Here is a 20,812-nt window from a genome sequence, read left to right as displayed (position 1 = left end):
TTGAGGGAAAAGAGAAGAAAATTGAGAGCTAAGAGAAGAGTCGAAAGAGAGAATCGAAGAATGAAAGAGGTTCAAAGTGGCGAGTCTGTCAAGAAGGCAACACCAAAACAAATACGAAAGGAACGTTTGAGATTGGCTCGAGAGGAAGAGAGAGGTGCCAGAGAAGGACTCGAACCTATCAATGACGCCGAGTTGGAAAGACTTGCAAGACAAGCAAGAAAGAGAAAGTTGGAAAAAAGAAGAACAATGAAACGCTCTTACAATAGAAACGGTGTTTCAGTCTCTCACAAGAAGAGAAGGGATGGATCGGTTGTTATTGTCATTAAATCCAAGTAAATGCGTGAATCAATTCTTTTCAATATATATTTTGTGATCCAATGCTGAAAGTTCAAAATATAATAAGAAGTAGGTCTATGATATTTACACTTTTTTAATGATTTGCCAATTTGAGACAATAATTTTTGTTGGAGTTAGAACTAGGTTTAATTAGCAGTTAGTTTGAAGTGTGATCATTGCCTCACAACCTCTGTTCTGTATGTTTGCATCAAGCAGCAACTCAATGCCTCAATTCATACGCTTTCTGTTCAAATTTGAAGGTAAAGCCAAAGCAATGTGCAAGTCATCTCTTTGTCGTACGGGTCGCAACAATCCATAGTCATTGTAAATCTTGTGTTCCTCTTCGATGTAGTCCAATGCTTCATGTTCTGTTTTTGTTAATGGAGTGGTCGACGTCGTATGATCAGAGACCATATTTTCCTTTATGCTCGAAGCGGATCTTTTGAAATGTTCTAAAATTGCCTCAATGGAATTCAGAGGTGCCAACGAGGATGATTTTTCTTCGGCAGCAGCATCAGAAACCACAACAACATTAGGTTGACCGATCGATTGCATTTTCATTCGAGGTGTTTTTTGTTTTTCCACCGCCACTCCTGAATGATGATGATGCATATTGGTTGAAATGGCACTGGGAAGAGAGGAGGAATGATGATGTTGGCCACAACTATTCAGGGGAGAATTAGGTAAACTGCACGGTGTACATGGTGTACCAACAGTTGTTGGGGAGGAAGGAATTGCCATTCCATGTTGTGGGGTGCACTTATCGAGGGATAATTGCTTCTTCTTTAATTTGAAGGCAGCAGGACTCATTAATTCTTCAGATGATTCTGAAAGGGAATTCAATGAATGACCAATGGTTGCCGGGTTGATTAATTTCTTGATTTGTTGCAACATTTTGTATGGGTTAGTAATGGGAAGGATGAAGAATCGGAAATACAAAAATTCAAATAAATAATTTCAAAGGCGTTTGGAAATAAACTGGTGAACTGAATAAACAGAAAGCAAGACCAAAATTTTAGATGCAACAGGATTGAGTCTCTTGGTTGCTAGACAACTTGGTTGATCAATATGCTGCTTGGTAAACAAAGATCGAGAGAGGCTTTTTTTTTCAAAGTCAATCAACGGGAAGTTTGGCTCAAATTGTAAATGTAACCGTTGTTGTAACGAAATTATATATTCAAATAGTATTTAAAAATATCTCGTTGGTATGAGGGTTGCAACACTTGGTGGTGATCTGTCGTTAGAGAGTGTATGTGAGTGGTGGAGAGAGAGGGAGTGTTTGTGTTTCAACTGTGAGTGCTGAAGCTCCGAGTGTTGAAATGTATTGCTCTTGTTGAGAATTTTGTTTTACAAAGATAATATTCACTCCCGCACGAATTTAAAAAGGTTTCAAAAGCTGTTGGGGTCCAAAGCGTTCGATAAGTTGCCATTTCTCTCAATACAGGACCACTTCAAGAGTTAGCCTTCTCCATTCAGATGATGAGGGTCGGTTGATTTAAGGAAAAGGGGTTACATAAATACAGTCGGAAAAGTTCTGTCTCTTGAAGAGAATTGGTATGTTAGCCCGATCTTTATTAAAGTCCGTCATTGGAAGCGAGATGACAAATGCAGAAGAGAGTTCATCTCAGAGACCACAGGTTTCAAACCTGGCGCAAGTTTGTCGTGTTGTATGACAATGAAGGTTTCCCACAGTGACTATACACCCTGAGATGCATTCAGAGTGAACTCATGAGTGGCAGTGAAAGGAGAAGTCTCTTGCATGAGTTTGTATACAACCAATTCATCACGTCGGATCCAACGAGCACTACTACTAATGAAAAAGAAGACTTGTCGTTTTCAGTCTGTTCTCTCGTTCTCTCCAATAGGACACTCTGTTTGCGAAGTTGATACAAGATTGACTTTGAAAATCATGAATGGATTTGACACTGAAAAGCAAAATTGCTATGTATACAGCCAGAAAGGTTCAGAAATATTGAGTTTGTGTGAGGGAACTTTCCAAGTCTTTCGTGTAGCGCTTCTTGGATTGGAATGAATTCGGTTTTGTTAAGGCTGGAGTGCGAACATGCTTTAAATTGCTCGAATGTTGATTTGCAAGTTGACGTTTCGTTTTTGAACCGGTCCATCCCACACACGCCGTTTTGAGATTTAAATTCTGGAAATAATAACAAGCTCGTTATATACCAAAATATACAATGATTGAAAAAGGAAGTTTATTACAAGGGTTCCAAAAACCTTAGAATTTGGGTTTAAAAAACCACAAACCCAAGGTAAACCGAATGATTTGAGGACACTTAAAGTGTCATCAATCTAATTTTTGTCACTGTAATTGCAAAGTTAATACGAACAAAAACGAGGGCAATGAGGATTTGTGCATCTCACCATTTGGCTTATTCATCGGAACATTGATGACTGACAGATCTGTAAAAAATGCCTCTTCTGCGAGCAAGGCTTTTTCTAGGACCAAGTCATCATCCAACTCAAAGCCTTTCTTCAATGAATTCCTATGAATGTTCACAAAACACACACCAAGGTCATAAACATCACTGCAGTTGTACAGATTATGTTCAACAGCATGATGACGATTTTCTATCTCTCCGATGGACTTCTTTCACTTGTCATCACTCGATAAATTTTTTTCGTGATAGACGACCTTCCACATTGTTGACAATATTTCAAAAACAAAGAAAGAGCTATTATGAGAGAAAAAACAACTCTTTATTCTTCTTTTTATTATTCATGTTGGTAGCAGTGTTATCATCATCTATTTCATTGTTTATTCAACGACACCAGGATAACATTTATTGCCACGCTCGGAAAAATTTACAAGATTTTTATGTCGGAGTTCAGGGAAGCTTACAACATATTGACACTGCACAACCAATATCTAAATTAGAAGCAATGAACAGAAGCAGGCCGTTTGGAAAAATCATTTGCCGGCAAAATATCACATACTCCTTTAATTTAACTTATTATGTTGGAAAATTGCAAACACAAAATCAATTTATGAACAGTCCCAATGATGAAGTGTGTGGCCTCTCGAGCCCATGCTCATCAATGAATGATGTTTTTGAGCATTTTTCCTCTCTACTATTGAAGGATATGGAAACCTACATTTGCTTACAGTACAATATGACTATTATAGTTATTAGCGACCTGATAGACAACAGTTTTGAATCTACTGCAAATTGCAGAAACACAGTCCCTGAAATACACCTAAATCACAACAATGTTAATGTGGACCTGACAGTCACGAGCCTTAATCGTGAAAAACCAAGCACTGTTACTTGTTTCTATGAGAATGATGGAGAGCGATTGTATTTCATAGAAGACCGCTCAGCAATAATACTTCTCTCTTTGTCACACATTACAATGCAAAACATGTATTTGAACCCGTTCACTATTCAACACTCAACGACCGTAAACAGCAATATTGACATGGCAAGAACAATGGACAATATTATTATTGAAAACTCGAAATTTTTAGAAAGTAGAATACAACTAACTAAAATATATAATGCTGAATTACGAAATCTGAAATTATCTGGAGGATTACTAATTGAACAATGCTCTCAAATATTAATTCAAAATCTAACATGTTTTGAGAGAGAAGGTGCTGACAGATTTTGTTTTTTACGTGTATCAACAGTGGATGATTTTATATTGAAGGAATCCAAACTACTCTTTGGAAAGAGAGGCAACGCTAATTTTCAATCAGTTGTTACCTTGTCCATCCTGAATAGCAATTTTGAGTACGTTTCAACATCTCCAACCGCTTCTCTGTTTAGTGAAAATGAAGACACTTCGGAGTATGTTGTTGAGGCTGATTTGGTATTTCAGCTCAACATTATGGAAACTACTTTTTCAAATCGAAATAATAGAAAAGGATGGCTGAAAGTTATTTCAGGAGGAACGATCTATTTTTCAGGCCTAAAAGTCGAAAACAACACATGTAAGACGCAAGGTGTATTCTTGCTCTACATTTGCCAATCGATTCGGATTTCTTACTCATCATTTTTGAATAATGTTGCAAATGTAGCAGGTGCAATTTCTGTGATCAATGTAAAAGATTTTACCATTTCAGACTCATCTTTTCACAATAACACTGCAATGACAGGCACAGGAGCTGTTGGAATCTTCGAAGCTGTTAATTCTCGTATTAACAAATGCAAATTTAGCAATAACACGTCCAACAATGGAGATGGAGGTGCCGTATCATTGATCAAATCAGTCATTTATTTCTCAGCAACTACCTTCATTGGAAATAGAGCTACTGTTTCAGGAGGGGCAATATATGCATACAATTCTTTGTTGTCAGAATTGCAATTTTGCACCTTTGAAGAAAATATGGTTTACTTTCAAGCTCCAAATGGCTCCTGTATTACAAAACCAACAGATGCTCAAGGAAGTGGAGGAGCAGTTGCACTACATGAAAGCACAGCAGACGTGTTTATTTTCAATTCATTTGTTCGTAACAAGGCAGCAAGAGGAGGAGCTGTTTTTGTATCGGGTGATATGATGTTTTCATTTACCAAGTTTGAGAATAATTTTGCATCTGTCGCTGGTGGTGCATGTTTTGTGACCAATAACGCCGTCATCAGGATGAAAAATGTTTCCATGATTGCAAATACAGCAACAATATATGGACCCGATATTTCAACACCTGTTGTGTATTTCTCTGAAATTGTGGAGACAATTCCACCAACAAAATCAAGAGACAAAATTGTTGTTTATCCAGGAGAGAGCTTTACTGTGAAATTTATGCAAATGTATGATCGATATAGCAATTATATTAAGAGTGTTAATGAGTGTCCCGTTTTATCACTCTCTGATCACAGGTTTCTGTTGGAATACAACTGGATACAACTAGATAGTAATATGATCACATTGACCATCACAATTGACCCAAGTATCGACATCGAATTGAGTAATAATGGAATAGAAAATATACTTCATATTAGATTCAGCGAGACCGATATTCATAACTTGACAATCCTTCTAACCTATTGCCCAACCGATTTTGTGATTAAGAATGGTAAATGTGCTCCAGGATTTCCGTTTAGCCAGGTTATTCCAGGAATCATTGCTGGATCTTTAGTATTTATGCTTATTGGAATAATTGTTGGCTCGTTTTTGTGCTCACTTTGTGCATTTGGGACATGGAGAGCATTTAAAAAGGCTCGAAGTATTTATGCAAGACAACGGTCAGAAAAAAGAAATTGAAGAGAAATTATTGACCTATGATGTTTCATATGGATCATTGAACTCTGACATTCATATTTCAAAAACATCAAACTATATTATTCCAGCAAGCGAGTTAAAATTTGAAAAGAAAATAGGAGAGGGCGCCAGTGGAAGGTAAGAGGATTTGTCACAATTAATCTGCGTGGTTTAAAATAATCAATTATTTATTTAATCTTACATCTCAGTGTTTATCAGGCTAAATATAACATGATCGATGTGGCAGTGAAATCAATTATACGAACAGAGGAGACGGATGAGATTTTTGAAAAAGAAGTCATGCTTTTAGTCCAGTTACGTCATCCCAATATTATTAGTTTTTATGGTATTTGCATTGGTGAGTCACAAATGTATATTGTTGTTGAGTTAGGAAAGAATGGTAGTCTAGAGCAATTAATCAATAATATGAAAAAAGGAAAAGTCAAAAAAACATTTAAAGAAAAGCTCAAAATATTGATCGGTGTGACTAATGGCATGAAATACTTACACGGACTAAATCCTCAATACCTAATTCATAGAGATTTGAAACCAGCAAACATCGTACTTGACCAATCGAATGTTCCAAAAGTAAGTATTGCTTGATATGGCTAATGAAATATCAACAACATGTGACATACTTATGAACGCAAGGTTTGTGACTTTGGGTAAGTAGAATCATTCACCACATCACCATTATTTATGTGTGATATTTCAAACAGCTTGAGCCGTATTGTCTCGAACTCTCCAACCAACTCCTTAACAGCAAATATTGGAACACTAATTTACATGTAAGTTTATTTAAGTTGAAAAGGATGTATCTTTTGGAATTCTTTAATAGGTGTCCTGTAAGTTTTCAATGTTTGTCAAACAACTGTTGCTAAATCATGTTAATTTTTATTGATAAGGAATTAATTTTGGAGGAAGATTCTGAACCCTTACATCAACTCACAAGAGAAAATGCTACAAAAATTGACGTCTATTCATATGCAATCATTATGTATGAATTATTCTTTGAAGAGACACCATATTGGAATGAGAGCTCTGAGAAAATTAATTTTTTCAATCATGTGAACAATGAGCAAAAGAAAGTGAAAGCACTTAACCTTCTTTATTATGTTGCCAATCATAATAGACGACCTGTCATACCATTCCTCAACCATGATGAGATGAAAATTTGGTGTGAAAAATTCATGACCAATGATGATGCTACGAATATCGACCTTTTAATTGCAGTGGAGAGTTATATGAAATTAATGAAATCATGCTGGGCCTCAAATCCCAGCGAGAGACCTTCCTTTGAACGAATTATTCAAAAGTTAACTGATATTTACAATATGGATTTCTAGAAGAATGATCTCAAAGCAATCTTTCATGGTCATGTTTGACTGCCGCTGAGTGAGTTGCTCAGAATTGAGATTTATGATGGCTGAAATGTTTCATATCTCCCAAGTTAAAAGTGTCCATGACAGCTCGCTCAGTAGAGATACTCAATTTTTAATGTTGTCCCAAATGGTCATGAAAAAAGCTGAAACTGAAACCTATATTAGGTACAACATCTTTGTCACAATTTTCCAATTATTATTTGTTTTAAAATATCACTGCGCCATCCGCACCATTCTCAACACATATATCACTACCTCTTTCAAATGACACCACTCTTGCATGTCATCCTTTCCTTCTCGCTCAAGGTTTTGAATCGGAGAAGGGACTTTGTGATGATGCCCCCTCTTCCTATGTCATTTCATCCCTACAGCTGTTCGCATGTTATACTAAGTATGACCTCTCTCATTGGACTGATGTACAAAGTGAGATCAATACAACAAGCAGAAACGAAACATTTCAGTTCAACTATTCATGTTGACACTGGACAAACATCTTCACCCAATACACAAAACTCTCCTTCTACAACAAGAGATGGACATATTTCGACCCAATCAACATTCAATACGAATAGCAGTGGAGTCAATTACCTTACCATTGCAAGAAATCCTTCTCTAATGACCATCTCCACTGTCATGTCCTTTCTCTTTGCGTTGATCATGCATCTAAGAATATTAATTGGTCGGAAACAATTTCCATGTTTTTTGTACAAGTTGGTCTATCACTTGGCAGTCCCATCGATGTCGACGACGATTATTTTGAGGACCATGCGAGTGGCAATGTTGGGACTTTTGAATCGATTGAAGGTAAAAATTGGTCAACGTGAAATGGAAAATTACTTCAATGGTATGGATAGGAACACTTGTCAGATCCTCCTCAAGTCATGAATGGAATTGTCATTGACATTCATTCTGTATCACATCCAAACGATCACACTTCACCAAATTCGTCTCCTTCCTCCTCGTATCCTCTCTCTCACCTTAATTCAAGCACAACATTCACTGCTGTGGAAAGAAAATCCCAGAATGAAGAATTCTTTTTTCGAACTGTGAATAACATGAGTACTGTTCAAATTGCCAACAAAATTTGTCCTTCTCTTCTATTTGGTAATAATTTTCATGCATCTTTCTCTTTATCTTACTATTGGAAGCATTGATTATTATTATTGGACGTCAATAATGCATGCAAATGAAACAGAACTCACCGCCACTCACTCGTCGATGTGGGTACTAGACGGCTTTATATTTTCGACCACCGGATGTGGAAGTGGATCCTTTAATTCTTACTTATTCATTGTGGAAATTGTTATTTATTTGGTTTTGATTTTGACTGTGTCAATTTTTGTCTTGTTTGTAAAGAGAGATGTATGGAAAGTGAAGACTGAAGTGTTTGCTATCTTCTTTAATTGGGCTATTTTAGGATTAGCTTATTGTGTATCTTTGTTTAGTGACGTTTCTAATTTGTAAGTTTTGAGTTTGACTACTTATATATTGGACACATATATTCTGTAAAATTGCAATTGAAATGATGATTATATTGCATGTAATTCAATCCTCTCGTCAATACTCACATGACATGCACTTAGAGTTGACTATTACGTACCATGGTCCTCCATCATGTTCATGGCAGCAATGATTGATACATTCATTTCTGTGACAATTCCTGTATTTTTCTTTCAGCGTGCACACAAATCATCATCTCACAGCGAAAACGCCAAGAATGCTAATAGTGCCAATGATAACATGCAATCAAGTGCTACCAATGACATTACCATGTGCTTGAAGCATCCAGAAATTTATCCTCTCTTTCTCTCATTTGGAGAACGTTCCTATGCTCCTGAAGACATTTTGTGTTACAATTTGGTTGAGCAGTTCAAAAATTCATCACAGAGAAATCGCAAGAAAATTGTTTGTACCCTCTGTGACACCTATCTCAAGCATGCTGCACCTTTACAATTGAATTTATCAAACCAAGATGTGGAAAAACTTGCTCCTATCTTTGAAATGCAACAGAAAATTTTAGAAGAGAACAAGCAACGATTCTCAATGAGCACTCTCTCGAGAGGAATTGAGATTCCTTCCAATTTCTTGGACAATTTGCAACAAATGTCTGAGAGAAATCTCGTGGACTTGTATGAGCGATTTTACGAGGCACATCGAAAGTTATTGAAGGACAAGTTGGGCATTGTAGGGAAGACAAACAGGAGAGAAGAGTGTCTCCTTCGATCTAATGAGAGAGCGTGAGTGAATTGGACCGTTGTTATTCCATGATCATCATTGACCCAATATTCCGTGCATTCTCATGAGAGAGACATCATTCACGATGTAATTCCTCTATACTCTTAAGCATTAATATTGTTTTGCAATGTAAGGAATTAGGAGTGTATATTTGTTTGTTCACCTAACTCCACCCTAATATAAGAAGGATTGAATCATTGAAGTGGAGAAAATGTTCAAATTCGATGCTTCCGAATTCCCAATAGGAACAGCTGAAACAGATTTCGTTCGTTGTCAGTCGACTTTCTGTGAATTCAATCAAGATTGCTGCAACTCCTACTGCAAACTCCTTTTCAGCAATTTCTTCTCTCTCATTCAACTTCATGTGAGATTAGAGATCTACAATTTTGATAAGATTTTGTGCTGAATTAGCTGGCTCTGTAAATGATTTAGATTGTATCCACCAACGCCCGTCAAACGTCGCACAACACTTGATCATAAAATCTTTTGGTGGGTTGCGAATTGGAATCACAAGCCGTTCGTTCATTCTTTCTATTCTATGAATAAAAATCAATTGATTTTTGCACAACCGCGGAGTGCACTTTTTTCAACGACCATTGTAATTCACAATTCATCATCACCCTCAACAACACACACAGCAAAAAAAACCAAAAGCAAAATTTGCTGCTTTGAGAGAGCGTTCATTGTCGTGCCCGTTCCGTGTGCCTTCTTCTTCTTGTTATCATTTGTTTACAACCCGTTTGCAGTGTTGTTGTTGTTGTTGATTGATTCAGTGTTATCACGAGATTGGAACATGTTGGACTTTCAAAACTATAGAAATCAAACTGGTTTCATTGGTACCACCTATGTACCAACCAAGGTGAATAATAACTTGCTTGGCTCCGTAGGGACCACGGGTAATCATCATCATCATCATCACCAGCATCATTATGGACTCTCCTCCTCTCCAAAGGTGATACGTCCCGTGATGTGTCCCTGCAAGTCATCATCGGAGGTGGAAGTTGGAAAGCTGTTGGATATGGCTCTTCTGAAACGACAAAACCTCATGATGAGCAAGCAAACCACAACATCAACCACTTCCGCAACTAAATTCTAATGGCACTCATATTCGTACGTAACGAATTCTAACGATAGTGATCAGGATGATGGTGCACTTGCTTTCTGTCCTCTCTGCAATTCGAGTGTTGAACTCAAACATTTGAAAAGTCAGGATGCCTTGAATGCAGTCTTCGAATCAGCACTACTAACCTCCAAGACAGAGCGACCTGGACTGTCATCCTCCTCATCCACTTAGAAACTGAACGATATTGGTTGTTTCATATGTATAGGGAAGTGAATTCAGGAGGATGTTCAACTCAGAGATATGGAGAACTTGAATCCTGAATTCACACCACCAAACCAAAACACATGTGGACATCCAACAACACATTGCTCTTGTACTCTCAAACTTCAATTTTGCATACGGCTTTTTCAACTCATGAATCATCACGTGATTTGCGTGATTTTTAAGTTGTCAATACATAAAACAATAAAACTCCTAAACAATAGTAAATTCTCTCTGTAATCATCATCCACAACACTTCATCACGAAGACGTTTTCGTTGATATTATTAATAAGAATTAAGAGAGCACAAAGAACAAATCCGATCATTCAGAAAAATCTTGTCTCGCGAGAGGAATACGTATAAGGACCCAAAAAAAATGTCATCGTCGAATAACTCACTAAATTGTTTTCAAAGTGTTCCGGAGGGATTTCACAGTGCAGTCGATGATTTAAATCGAGTTCATCCTGATATCATCAATGAAATGGCTCACAAGACTGTCATGTTTATTCTCGGAAAAGGATTGGGATGTTATGTTGATGATTATCTGAGCTGGATTTCGGATGTGAATAATCAAGCCATGTCCAGCAAACAAATTGAAAATGTGATCAATCTTTTGTTGTATATATTCCGTACTGCTCGACAATTCAGAGTAGCTCTTGCAGATTTTCCAAAATTATTGAGATCCAACACTCAAATTCAAGTGAACAAAATCAAAGTCCTGTGTCCCGAATATGAAATTTTATTGGAACAAACAAAATTCAGAGAAGACCATCATGATACATCATCGGAGCAATCTGAATCAACTCAACACGATAAAAAGTTTTTAGATGATTTTGAATTGCCTAGATTGAAACATTTGGATTGGAAATTAAGTATTGCAACAGCATCGAGTTCATGTGAGAATTTACAGAGTGCCAAAGTGACCCTAACCATGCTCATGACAAATAGTCAGAGAAAAACGATTGATCTGACTTTGAGTGAATTTAAGAGAATGTATTCAGAATTTTCAGATATGGCTGGCCTTATTGATTCTTTGTAATTCAGTATTTAAGGTGAGCATGCCAATAAATCGACTCCATTTTCATCTGAAATATCAAAAAAAAACATTCCTCAGATTATATTTACGTTTTCAGAAATAAACATTGCTTATCAGTTTGACTAATATGTTTTTTATTTTCTGGCCATATTTATCAAAATTAACAAATCAATAAGAGTAAGGTTTGACAGGAATAACCTTCTCACATAGCAACAAAGTTTCTTGAATTTCTCTCAACTTGCCAATTTCACGGTCTAAATTTTGCAAAGACTGTTCATCCAAAGTACTCATGTCGCTTAATTTACACAAATTTTCGATAGAACTAAGGTGCTTAGATTCAAGTTGTTTGAGAGCTAATTGTTCTTGTTGAATATCATGAGACTTGGTTCTTAACATGGATTTCGTGTACAATGTTGCAATATCTGTCAATGATCGGTAATAAATGTCATCATCTTCAGTTTGCAACCATTTAGGTGATGCCTTTTTTTCACTTCCAATGTTCAAAATCACTGGGTGGTTCTTCAAGAGAGAGATTAGTTCACCATTGTTGTTCCACTTGTTGTACAATTCTTGCTGGAATGCAAGTGATGGATAATTAGAGCAGGTTTTGGCAAGTTCTTCTTTGTGTTGTTCTGGTTCTTGTTGATGGTAGGATTGTGGTTGTTCGTTAGGTTGTGAAGGATTTTTGTGTAAAGTTTCCGAATTTTCTAAAGTCAAGTTAATGATCATACTCGCATCCACAGGTTTCAGACATTTCAACATCAATGCAAGAGCTTGATCGAGGGCCATTTTTGAGGAACTTATTTTCTGCTCCGTGGTTGATATTTTGTCATTGTCGCTTTGTGGTTCATATTCTGACATTAAATGGTACAGTCGTAGAGTCACAAATGATGCAGTAATTCCAAGATAGGGAATTTTCTCTTCCTCATTTTGGGGAGTGCTGTTCCCTAAATTAGACTTGGAATTTTGAAGTATTAGCTCAGACTCAGGCTTAGTCTTTCCATTTTTCTGCAAGTGCTCCTTGTAAATGCGTTCTGCCTCTTTCAAAATCTCTTCATCAATTAATAAATCTCCCTTTGATGAATTGAGATCTTTTTGAGGCGTGCTATTATTGCTACTTGGGGCAAGTATAGGTTTAGTGATCTTTTCAATTGCTGTGTGATCAATCAAGTAACATTTAGTGTCCAAAACGAGGCAAAGAATAAACACATGATCATGCAATTCATAATTTTTTGTTGTTTGATTCAAATGTACAATTCCACACTGTTCCAATAATTGTATACGTCCCTTATTTGTTTCATTATAGGACACAATAGTAACATTACTTTTTCTCTTCTTTTTTGCCGGTTCTCCTTTGGATGAGCTTGATTGAGAGCTAGCTCCGCCATTATTACTACTATTCATATGGTTATTTGCATTATTCATTGTCGTGGTGGTGTTGGGGTTGGCAGTAATGATTGTAGATTTAGAAACCTTTGAGTAAATGAGCGCATTTGGATCCTCATTTCCTTCCAAATCTGATTCCACAAACAATGATGATGAAAAGAATTTTCTTTCCAAAGCCTTACTCAAATACAATCCATTCAATTTAATCAAAATTAATTTCGCTTTCATTTGTGCCGGATCAGTTTGGACTGAATCAAAGAAAAAGTGTTGTTCATCCCGATCATCCATCACGCAACAACAGCCTTCAAATATAATGAAAGCGTCCTCCATCACATGAGAATACTGTTGTTGTAAAAAATTAGAAAATTCTGTACAATAAACATGGTTGTTATTGGACTTGTATGGATGAGAGAGAAGAAATTCCTCATAGTGTTGATTGAGTTGAGAGAATGGACACATGAACGGAAGAGCACCAAAGAATTCATGTCGATTCATTTTTTTTTATTTCCAACCACTATTCGAACCATATTTCATTACAACATTGCCACAGAACGAACAGCAACAGGTGTTTTTGGTATATTAAGATGAATTAATCATCATGGACATAAGCTATTTTCTGTTTCGTTTGCTATTCGATTCAGGTATTTCTGACGTGTCCTCACTCGGTGCTTTGGTTGATCCTTCCTTGGAGGAGCTCATGAATTTAAAAACAGATTTTCTCTTGTTTGAATAACTATTTCCAACCACATATTCAGGACCTCTGGCTCCTAAATAAAAATTAGTGGCCCACGCACCCACGAGTGGAATCTTTTCACGAGATTTTTTGTGACACCAATTTCCTAATGGAATAATGGGTCTAATGATGAAACCTAGTTTGTAGGCCACCTTAGACATGTCATAGTACCAGGTGGCTGTTTTCACTTCATCTCCTTCGCTAATAATTTTCCAAGCATACTCAAACGTTCGTGTGGGATGATTTTTCTGGTCACCAATCATGGAGAGGGTTCTAAGAAGTAATTTCCAAAATACGGGAGGATAGTCACTTTTATCACCACCATTTTCGCTCATTAATTTTGCTTTCTTTTCAGCAATTTCTACAAATTTCTCAATAATCTTTCCAGCCAGAATTCTTCTCATATCATCTGTGACAATAGACACTCTTTCAAACATGGTAATTCGGCACGTTTGAATGCTATCTGCAAGTTGTTTCAATCCCCAATTAAAAAGAAGAGCTTTGTGTTTTTCTTTGGCGTAGTCGGACCTTACGCATGTGAAGTGGAAGTAAACATGTTGATTCTCTTTTGTTCCAGAATTCTTAGTTAAAATACCACTTTCATAGAGTAGCTTGTTAAAGGTTGAGTTTTTTTTAAATTCCTCTCGAATTCTATTGATATGATCTTCTTGTTTGTGGTGTAACTCATCATACGCTTTCATGTATGCCCTTTGAACAATTTTTGGAATATTCTCTTTCACTTCCTTCATGTCCTTCAGGTATTCTTCGTAGCGAGTAATCTCTTCATTGAGTCGAGAGAGCGTGGACTGATGCTCAATTTTCTGGAGATCAAGTTGATATCTTCTATTCTCAATCAGGTTACGCTCATGGCTGTATCTATTCTTAATTTGCAATTTTTGTGAATAGATCTCTAACTTTTCGTTCACTTGTGGTGGAAGTTGTTGTGGGAGAGAGGGGAGCTCTGTACTGGATGATTCTTGTTTTGGACCTCTTTTAAATACGCCATAAATCATTCCAAAAAGAGAAGAAAATGAAGATGTTGCCTTCGTGGGTGTGGAATTGGAGTTGCTGTTGTTTGGTGTCGCTTCAGTACTGCTAGTAGAAGTTTTCTCTTGCCCAGTGACGCTGACATTAAAATTTGGATTTTCATGGTGTGAGAAATTTGGATACAAAGGAGCAGAGGCTGCTTCACTATTATTCTGAGACAAGACATTTGGATTTTCACCATGCTCTTCTGTTTTAAGCTGTTGAATTTCTCTTTCGGTGGCATCGATGAGTTGTGAGAGTTGTCTGGACTCTGCATCCAAAATTAAATCATTCTCCTCAATAGATTTCAATGCTTGTGTCACTTGTTGCTTATTTTCCTCTGCAAGCTTCTTTGCTTCTTCGACTTCTGCGAGATGTTGGCGATGTTGGACGAGTTTGTAATCATCCACATAGTTTTCAACATGCTCACAAAATTGCTGATAGGTCTCATCATACTCATCTATAAAGTGCACAACAATGTGGATGGGAAGAATGCCTTTTGCATTTGGTGTTGTTTTTTTCATCTGGTCGATCAATTTCGTACGCAAATATGCAGCTTCCCTCAACACATACAATTCCCTGTCGTAGCAATGTGGAATTTCTTTCACATTATGAACTTTCAATACTACGACAATCATGTTCGGTTTGCATTGATGCAAAATATCTTGTCTTGTTTGTTGAAGTGCTTCATCACTTTCATTCAACTCCTTCTCAAATATTCCTCTCAGATCAATAAGATTCAAGCCAGCGTGACAAACAGTTGAACCTTCAATTGAAAAGTTATTCTTCTGTTGAGTGTCAGCTCCATATTTTCTTCCATATTTTTGAGAGGCAACAGATGGAGAGCTGCTTGTATTCGTATCAGAAGAGGAGGCGCTGGAAGCGGAGTTAGGAGTAGGATTTTGAGTTCTTGGGTTAAGCATGGCGGTCAAACATTGGATGATCGTGGTTTTTCCCGATTGTGGATTTCCCAAAAAGACAGCACTTCTCTTATTTCCTAATTCATTTACGAAATTCAAATCATTGTTGAATTGCTCGAAATCTTGTTTTGTGAAAATCTCTGTGGTATCACCTGTGCATTTGGAAAGGCTTTGATTGAGTTCGACTCGATCTGATTCGGGTAAATAAAAATTTACAATACTTGAAAGAGAAGACATGGGAGATTGTTTGTGTGTTGATTTTTTTCTTTTGATCAGAAATCCAAATTCGAACTCTCATGTTTTAAACACGTGTGCACACGCACAGACGTCCACTCTAAAAATTTCCCTCAGACGTCCGTGTCAAGTGCCAGCCTTGATCAACAACAACAAGACGTTCATAGAACCAAATCAGCAATCCAAACAAAACCATCATGTCACCTCCCAACATTCCACCATTGTGGAAAGAGTCAGTTCTTTCTCCAGTCTATGAACAAATTCGTCAACGCCTGAAGCCCTTCTTTCCGTACGTTGAAGGCAGCGGTCATACATGTCCTTGTTGTTCCCGATGTTCTACCATCAAAAGAGACAAACAGAAAAAGGTGATCGATCATTTTCTAACAGTTCATATGAGTGTGAATGGTAATTGTAAGAAGTTTTCTTCCATCCTGTTTGATCTCATCCAATGTTGCGACGAGAAAGATCCCAAGAAAATGGCTGAGAAATTTTCAGATATTTGCTCGCTCATAATCAGCGAAAGAGACAATGCCACTACATCAATCATTCAAAAGCAGACGGATTCAATATTGTTGAATACTTTCCAGCTCGAGTCGTCAGATAATAATCATCACGAGCAAGCCGTAGCTGGAATACTCGAATTAAATGCAACAACACAAAATCATCATCACCATTCAACTCCATCATCATCACCACTCCAAATCAATAATGCCAATTCAGAACAATTATTGAATCACATCTTGCAACAGGAGCATCTCGCTTCCATTCAAGAATGATTTTTCAATGAATTAACAAAAACCAATTCCCGATTGGAAATGGTTGAGAAGGTTCTTTTTTCTTTTCATTTTCAACTTCAAGAAATGCAGCAACAATCCAATTTGTTGAATCATTCTTTCCATGATGATGATGTTATTGCTGAGCACCTTCAACAGCAGCAAGACTCTGAGCCATCCAGAATGGATGCAAATTCCGATTTTTTTCTTTAAACACCTTAATTTCACTTTTTCATTTTTTTAATATTATTATGGAATATTTCATTAAATGATTCTCTGTTAAGGTCACCTATCATATTGATCATAAGATGTTGAAAGCTTGTACCAATGGATTGTCTTTGACGTTTATTTTTGTTCAACTTCTTTTTCTTCGGCACTCAAGTTTGATTTTTCCTTAATATCTCCTTAGCGCAAAATGTTCATAAAGCATGCTTAAATCAAATTCTTCAATATCTTCATGATGGTTGGCTTTGAAATGATTGCCGCCAAAATATTAGAGGGTGAGATACGGTGTTGATGTTTGACTGGTCATGATTTTAAAAAGATCACTCGAGATGATGATGATCATTCATTACTCACTGAATAGGATGCATCTCTTGATTTGTTTGCTGATAGGAGATGAAGAAAAACCATTCATCCTTCAACAGATCCTTTTTTCGGAGAATGATTCTTTGAAAAAGGAAACTACCTCTTTTTATTATAAATGAGATAGATAATCGTAATGAAATTTGAGTGGTGCTTGTTGTTTCTTCCTTTTGAATCACGCAATCATTCATAATCGATTGTTTCATGTACTTTTAAATGACAATCTGCCCACACAATTTCACAACCTTCGGCCCTTCTCTCCCAAAATGAGATTGCCACCCTTTGTTAATTGCCTTTTTTGTCAATCAATCAAAGGAACTTATCATCATTGCCATCCATTCAATGCCCCTTATATTTTTCCATTCTTGCTGTATTGACTTGCTCTTTCTCCTTTTCTGTGTGAATCGCAAAATGTCAAATGTTGAAACAGAATTTCAATTCAACAACATTGTTAAAACAAAAAAATTACAAAATGAAATTCAGTTATGTGACCTTTGTGCCAAACAAACAACAACAACAACAAAAGAAGGGAAAACGACCAAAACCTCTCACCATGGTCTCTTACTTTACAGACACTGAAAGATTCTCCACTTCAAATCCATTCAATGGTTCTTTGGATTTATCTCTCCATTTCAATGTTGAAACGAAATTACATTCTTCTCGAAGACATGTTCCTCCTCCCGTTCAGATTGTCATTCCATCTCTTCCACAGTCACCTTTATCTCCACAACCAACTCAACAACCTTCCAAACCAACAATCAAACCAAGTCATTCATCTGAACATTCTCAACCAATTCCTCCTCGTCCAATTCCAGTCCGTTCAACAGCAGCATCAAAATCACAATTCGTCAATAAGGTTCCATGTGAAGGTTTGACATCCAAAACAATTTCATATCAACCTCCTCATCGAAAACCACGTTTTGCTCATCCAAAGGATTTGTATGTAAAAGAAACCATGCAAATCAGTCAACTGCCAAGCATGTCTCAACGCTTGACTCCATCCACATTTACAACCACAACCACAACATCAACCATTCCATCTCCTCAAAAGTATGATCGATCACTCATGATTGCACCCGTCAGTGCTGTCAAAGTTGATCATTGTCCAACAGAAATGCCACCTTCTGGCATCCAAAAGATGACTGTCGTTTCAAAAACTAATAAGGGACAACGACAAGTTGATGAAGAAACTCTTCAAAATTTCACTCTTCAAACTCGTCATGAACAAACACTTTCCAACATGATGTCATGTAATTGTTCTTCATCGAGTGATGAAACGCCTGTTGCGATTCCTGTTCCAAGAAAAGTGAGAACTTCCATCTCCTTGTTCGAGTTGTTGAATCCTGAAGACAATGAAAGTCTTTAATTTCGAAATCTTGTTGACACTTGTTTTTTTCGCATCAAAATAAAAAGGATGTTCTTGTATTTATCACTAATGAATGAAGGCAAGGTTATTGGGCGAGCAAGACTCTTTCTCAATGAAAGCTTAGGAATTGTTATTATTAAATTAAAAGAAAATTCAAAATTAAGAGATTATCGTTATAATAGGTGCCGTTGTCGTCCAATCGTCGAATGACTTTTTCAAACAAATTTTCAAACACTTGCAAGTCTAGCAAAATCATTGAACTCAGAATTTCAACGTTTGCAAAAGCTTGTCAATTTTCTCCACTTTTTGTCAAGACCTCCACAAACAATCATCAAATGTTCGCTCCAATTTCCAAACTCATGTGTATCCTCATGTTTTGGCACAAAACAACTATTCGGATATTGTGTCACATCCATACATAAAATTCGTTCTCCAATCGAAAACTGAGTGGCAGGCTTAAATGAAACAGTGTCCCAAAATCGAATCATTCCATCAAATCCACTCGATATTATAAACCTTCCACAAGAAGGTTCATACATTATTGTGTTCATTAACTTGTAACTGGCAGGTATGGAATAATATGGCTCTTGTCTAAAGTGATCCGAGTTTGGATCTGTTTGTTTCGCTCCTGAATTTAAACTGTGCTTGGCATATCTCAAATCCCATACATCAATCAGTCCATCTAAACCACCAGTCACTAAATTCACTCCATTGTATGGGTTAAATGAACAATTAAGTACATCCTTAACATGATGAAGTAAATTGCAAACCAATAAACCTGTTCTCAAATCCCACAACTTTACAACTCCATTAAAGTCTGTCGTACACAAAATTCCTCCATCCGGATGATGATCTACTGCATAAACTGGACAGTAATGACCTTCTTGAATATAGAGTGGTTGATAAGTTGACAAGTCCCACATGCACCAAGTATGATCAGAACTTGTGCTAATAAATTGTTGTCCATTTGGGTGGATGGAGAGTCTATTAATGACGGCAGTGTGAATATCTCCAGCTTTGAGTATTTCTCTTTTTAGAGCAGGCTCTTCAGATGCAGTGGCATTATGATCAGACATATCATTTGATGAAGAATCTGATTCTACAACGTTGAACAGTTGGGTTGGTTTTTCTGATTCATCTTCCATATTCCATAGCTTAATAATTCGATCAGCAGATGTGCTTAGAACAAATTCGTTTCTCACCTGCAGACACGTAATTCTCTCGTCATGAGCATTTGCATAGGTTCTAATGAGAGAACAGCTGTACGATTCATCCTCATCTTGCAAGGGCATTTCTGATTCTTTTTCATCGGTCTCATCAGTCATTGGCTCCTCTTCCTTAAAACACGGATTCGCTACTTGCCACATTTTCATTGTACCAGACCAAGATCCAGTAATGCATTTCCCAAAATCGTGGCCTAGAATTTTAATTTGTGAAATTGGTCGAGAATCTCCAATCACAGAGGATACCATCGATAATCGCTTTTGTACATTCTCCATGAGTCTGTTTTTTCGATCGACCAATTGGGCTGCAATTCCAGGTTTCGAAGTATGCTGTCCCATTTTATCTTTTTTCACAACATCCACAAATTCCCGAATGGTCTCCAATCGTTGTTGTGCCGATTGTAGTGAATACATGGCAATACTTTCTCGTACACTTGCAAGATTTGTATTTGAAGCTTCAAATGTAAAATATTGTTGAGTAATATCTTCTTTTTCTTCCATCTCATCCACCATTTCCTCTTGCTCTTCTTGTTGATTTTTAGCCAAGGTTGAAATTAAATCCTGTCGTCCTTTAGCCATTAATTCTCTTTGTAAATCTGCCATTAATTCTGATCCATGGTCAGTATAATCTTCATATAAATTTCTTTGCTCCTCCTTCTGTTGTTGTTGCTGTTCCTCCTCTCTAAGCCTCTGAATGACCACAAGCCGTTTCAATCGTTCTCTTCTTTCGGGAGGCCCTTCCCCGAACAGAGTCATTGGCTCTCCCATCTCTCTCAGCTTGATCCTCACATCCCGATCCAACGTAGGTATTTTAAATTCTGTATTAAAATTCGGAGAGAGCAAGATGAGTTGAACGCGTTGCTCATCCGGCAGAAATTGGTGCTGTGAGGGAGCGAGCATTTTTTTTATACTTTTTTGAAGGTGTTGTTGGAGGTGTTTCTTCTTTTTTTTTTATCACTGTCCATGCGTTTATTTGTTCGAAAATTCAAACGTTATTCATGGCTGTGTGTGCAATTAGTACAGTTAAAGGTGGTT

General features: G+C 37.0%; 12 protein-coding genes across 12 annotated transcripts; 8 read left to right on the top strand and 4 right to left on the bottom strand.

Annotated features, from left to right (window-relative positions):
- Positions 1 to 60: 60 nt before the first annotated feature.
- FDP41_004377 (uncharacterized protein) lies at positions 61 to 336 on the top strand (the record flags this gene model as incomplete). The annotated part of the gene is made up of 1 exon (XM_044707784.1): positions 61 to 336. The coding sequence occupies one exon, from the start codon at positions 61 to 63 to the stop codon at positions 334 to 336; it is 276 nt and encodes a 91-aa protein (XP_044561191.1).
- Positions 337 to 564: 228 nt separating this feature from the next.
- Positions 565 to 1,230, bottom strand: FDP41_004376 (uncharacterized protein; the record flags this gene model as incomplete). Its single annotated transcript, XM_044707783.1, has 1 exon — positions 565 to 1,230. One exon carries the CDS (start codon positions 1,228 to 1,230, stop codon positions 565 to 567), a length of 666 nt encoding a protein of 221 aa, XP_044561190.1.
- Positions 1,231 to 3,072: 1,842 nt separating this feature from the next.
- Positions 3,073 to 6,899, top strand: FDP41_004375 (uncharacterized protein; the record flags this gene model as incomplete). The annotated part of the gene is made up of 7 exons (XM_044707782.1): positions 3,073 to 5,430; positions 5,501 to 5,691; positions 5,763 to 6,141; positions 6,205 to 6,218; positions 6,273 to 6,341; positions 6,392 to 6,398; positions 6,459 to 6,899. 7 exons carry the CDS (start codon positions 3,073 to 3,075, stop codon positions 6,897 to 6,899), a joined length of 3,459 nt encoding a protein of 1,152 aa, XP_044561189.1.
- A 429-nt stretch (positions 6,900 to 7,328) lies between these two features.
- Positions 7,329 to 8,089, top strand: FDP41_004374 (uncharacterized protein; the record flags this gene model as incomplete). Its single annotated transcript, XM_044707781.1, has 2 exons — positions 7,329 to 7,739; positions 7,790 to 8,089. The coding sequence occupies 2 exons, from the start codon at positions 7,329 to 7,331 to the stop codon at positions 8,087 to 8,089; spliced, it is 711 nt and encodes a 236-aa protein (XP_044561188.1).
- A 22-nt stretch (positions 8,090 to 8,111) lies between these two features.
- Positions 8,112 to 9,176, top strand: FDP41_004373 (uncharacterized protein; the record flags this gene model as incomplete). The annotated part of the gene is made up of 2 exons (XM_044707780.1): positions 8,112 to 8,395; positions 8,519 to 9,176. 2 exons carry the CDS (start codon positions 8,112 to 8,114, stop codon positions 9,174 to 9,176), a joined length of 942 nt encoding a protein of 313 aa, XP_044561187.1.
- Positions 9,177 to 9,963: 787 nt separating this feature from the next.
- Positions 9,964 to 10,266, top strand: FDP41_004372 (uncharacterized protein; the record flags this gene model as incomplete). Its single annotated transcript, XM_044707779.1, has 1 exon — positions 9,964 to 10,266. One exon carries the CDS (start codon positions 9,964 to 9,966, stop codon positions 10,264 to 10,266), a length of 303 nt encoding a protein of 100 aa, XP_044561186.1.
- Positions 10,267 to 10,871: 605 nt separating this feature from the next.
- Positions 10,872 to 11,534, top strand: FDP41_004371 (uncharacterized protein; the record flags this gene model as incomplete). Its single annotated transcript, XM_044707778.1, has 1 exon — positions 10,872 to 11,534. One exon carries the CDS (start codon positions 10,872 to 10,874, stop codon positions 11,532 to 11,534), a length of 663 nt encoding a protein of 220 aa, XP_044561185.1.
- Positions 11,535 to 11,699: 165 nt separating this feature from the next.
- Positions 11,700 to 13,412, bottom strand: FDP41_004370 (uncharacterized protein; the record flags this gene model as incomplete). The annotated part of the gene is made up of 1 exon (XM_044707777.1): positions 11,700 to 13,412. The coding sequence occupies one exon, from the start codon at positions 13,410 to 13,412 to the stop codon at positions 11,700 to 11,702; it is 1,713 nt and encodes a 570-aa protein (XP_044561184.1).
- Positions 13,413 to 13,526: 114 nt separating this feature from the next.
- Positions 13,527 to 15,833, bottom strand: FDP41_004369 (uncharacterized protein; the record flags this gene model as incomplete). The annotated part of the gene is made up of 1 exon (XM_044707775.1): positions 13,527 to 15,833. One exon carries the CDS (start codon positions 15,831 to 15,833, stop codon positions 13,527 to 13,529), a length of 2,307 nt encoding a protein of 768 aa, XP_044561183.1.
- Positions 15,834 to 16,027: 194 nt separating this feature from the next.
- Positions 16,028 to 16,606, top strand: FDP41_004368 (uncharacterized protein; the record flags this gene model as incomplete). The annotated part of the gene is made up of 1 exon (XM_044707774.1): positions 16,028 to 16,606. One exon carries the CDS (start codon positions 16,028 to 16,030, stop codon positions 16,604 to 16,606), a length of 579 nt encoding a protein of 192 aa, XP_044561182.1.
- Positions 16,607 to 17,660: 1,054 nt separating this feature from the next.
- FDP41_004367 (uncharacterized protein) lies at positions 17,661 to 18,554 on the top strand (the record flags this gene model as incomplete). The annotated part of the gene is made up of 1 exon (XM_044707773.1): positions 17,661 to 18,554. One exon carries the CDS (start codon positions 17,661 to 17,663, stop codon positions 18,552 to 18,554), a length of 894 nt encoding a protein of 297 aa, XP_044561181.1.
- A 269-nt stretch (positions 18,555 to 18,823) lies between these two features.
- Positions 18,824 to 20,677, bottom strand: FDP41_004366 (uncharacterized protein; the record flags this gene model as incomplete). Its single annotated transcript, XM_044707772.1, has 1 exon — positions 18,824 to 20,677. One exon carries the CDS (start codon positions 20,675 to 20,677, stop codon positions 18,824 to 18,826), a length of 1,854 nt encoding a protein of 617 aa, XP_044561180.1.
- Between the last annotated feature and the right edge of the window lie 135 nt (positions 20,678 to 20,812).

Source organism: Naegleria fowleri (assembly GCF_008403515.1).
Source record: "Naegleria fowleri strain ATCC 30894 chromosome Unknown tig37, whole genome shotgun sequence".
NCBI classification, from domain to species: Eukaryota; Heterolobosea; class Eutetramitea; order Acrasida; family Naegleriidae; genus Naegleria; species Naegleria fowleri.
The sequence above is the reverse complement of the archived record's forward strand: the minus strand, read 5'-3'. Positions and strand labels throughout refer to the sequence as shown.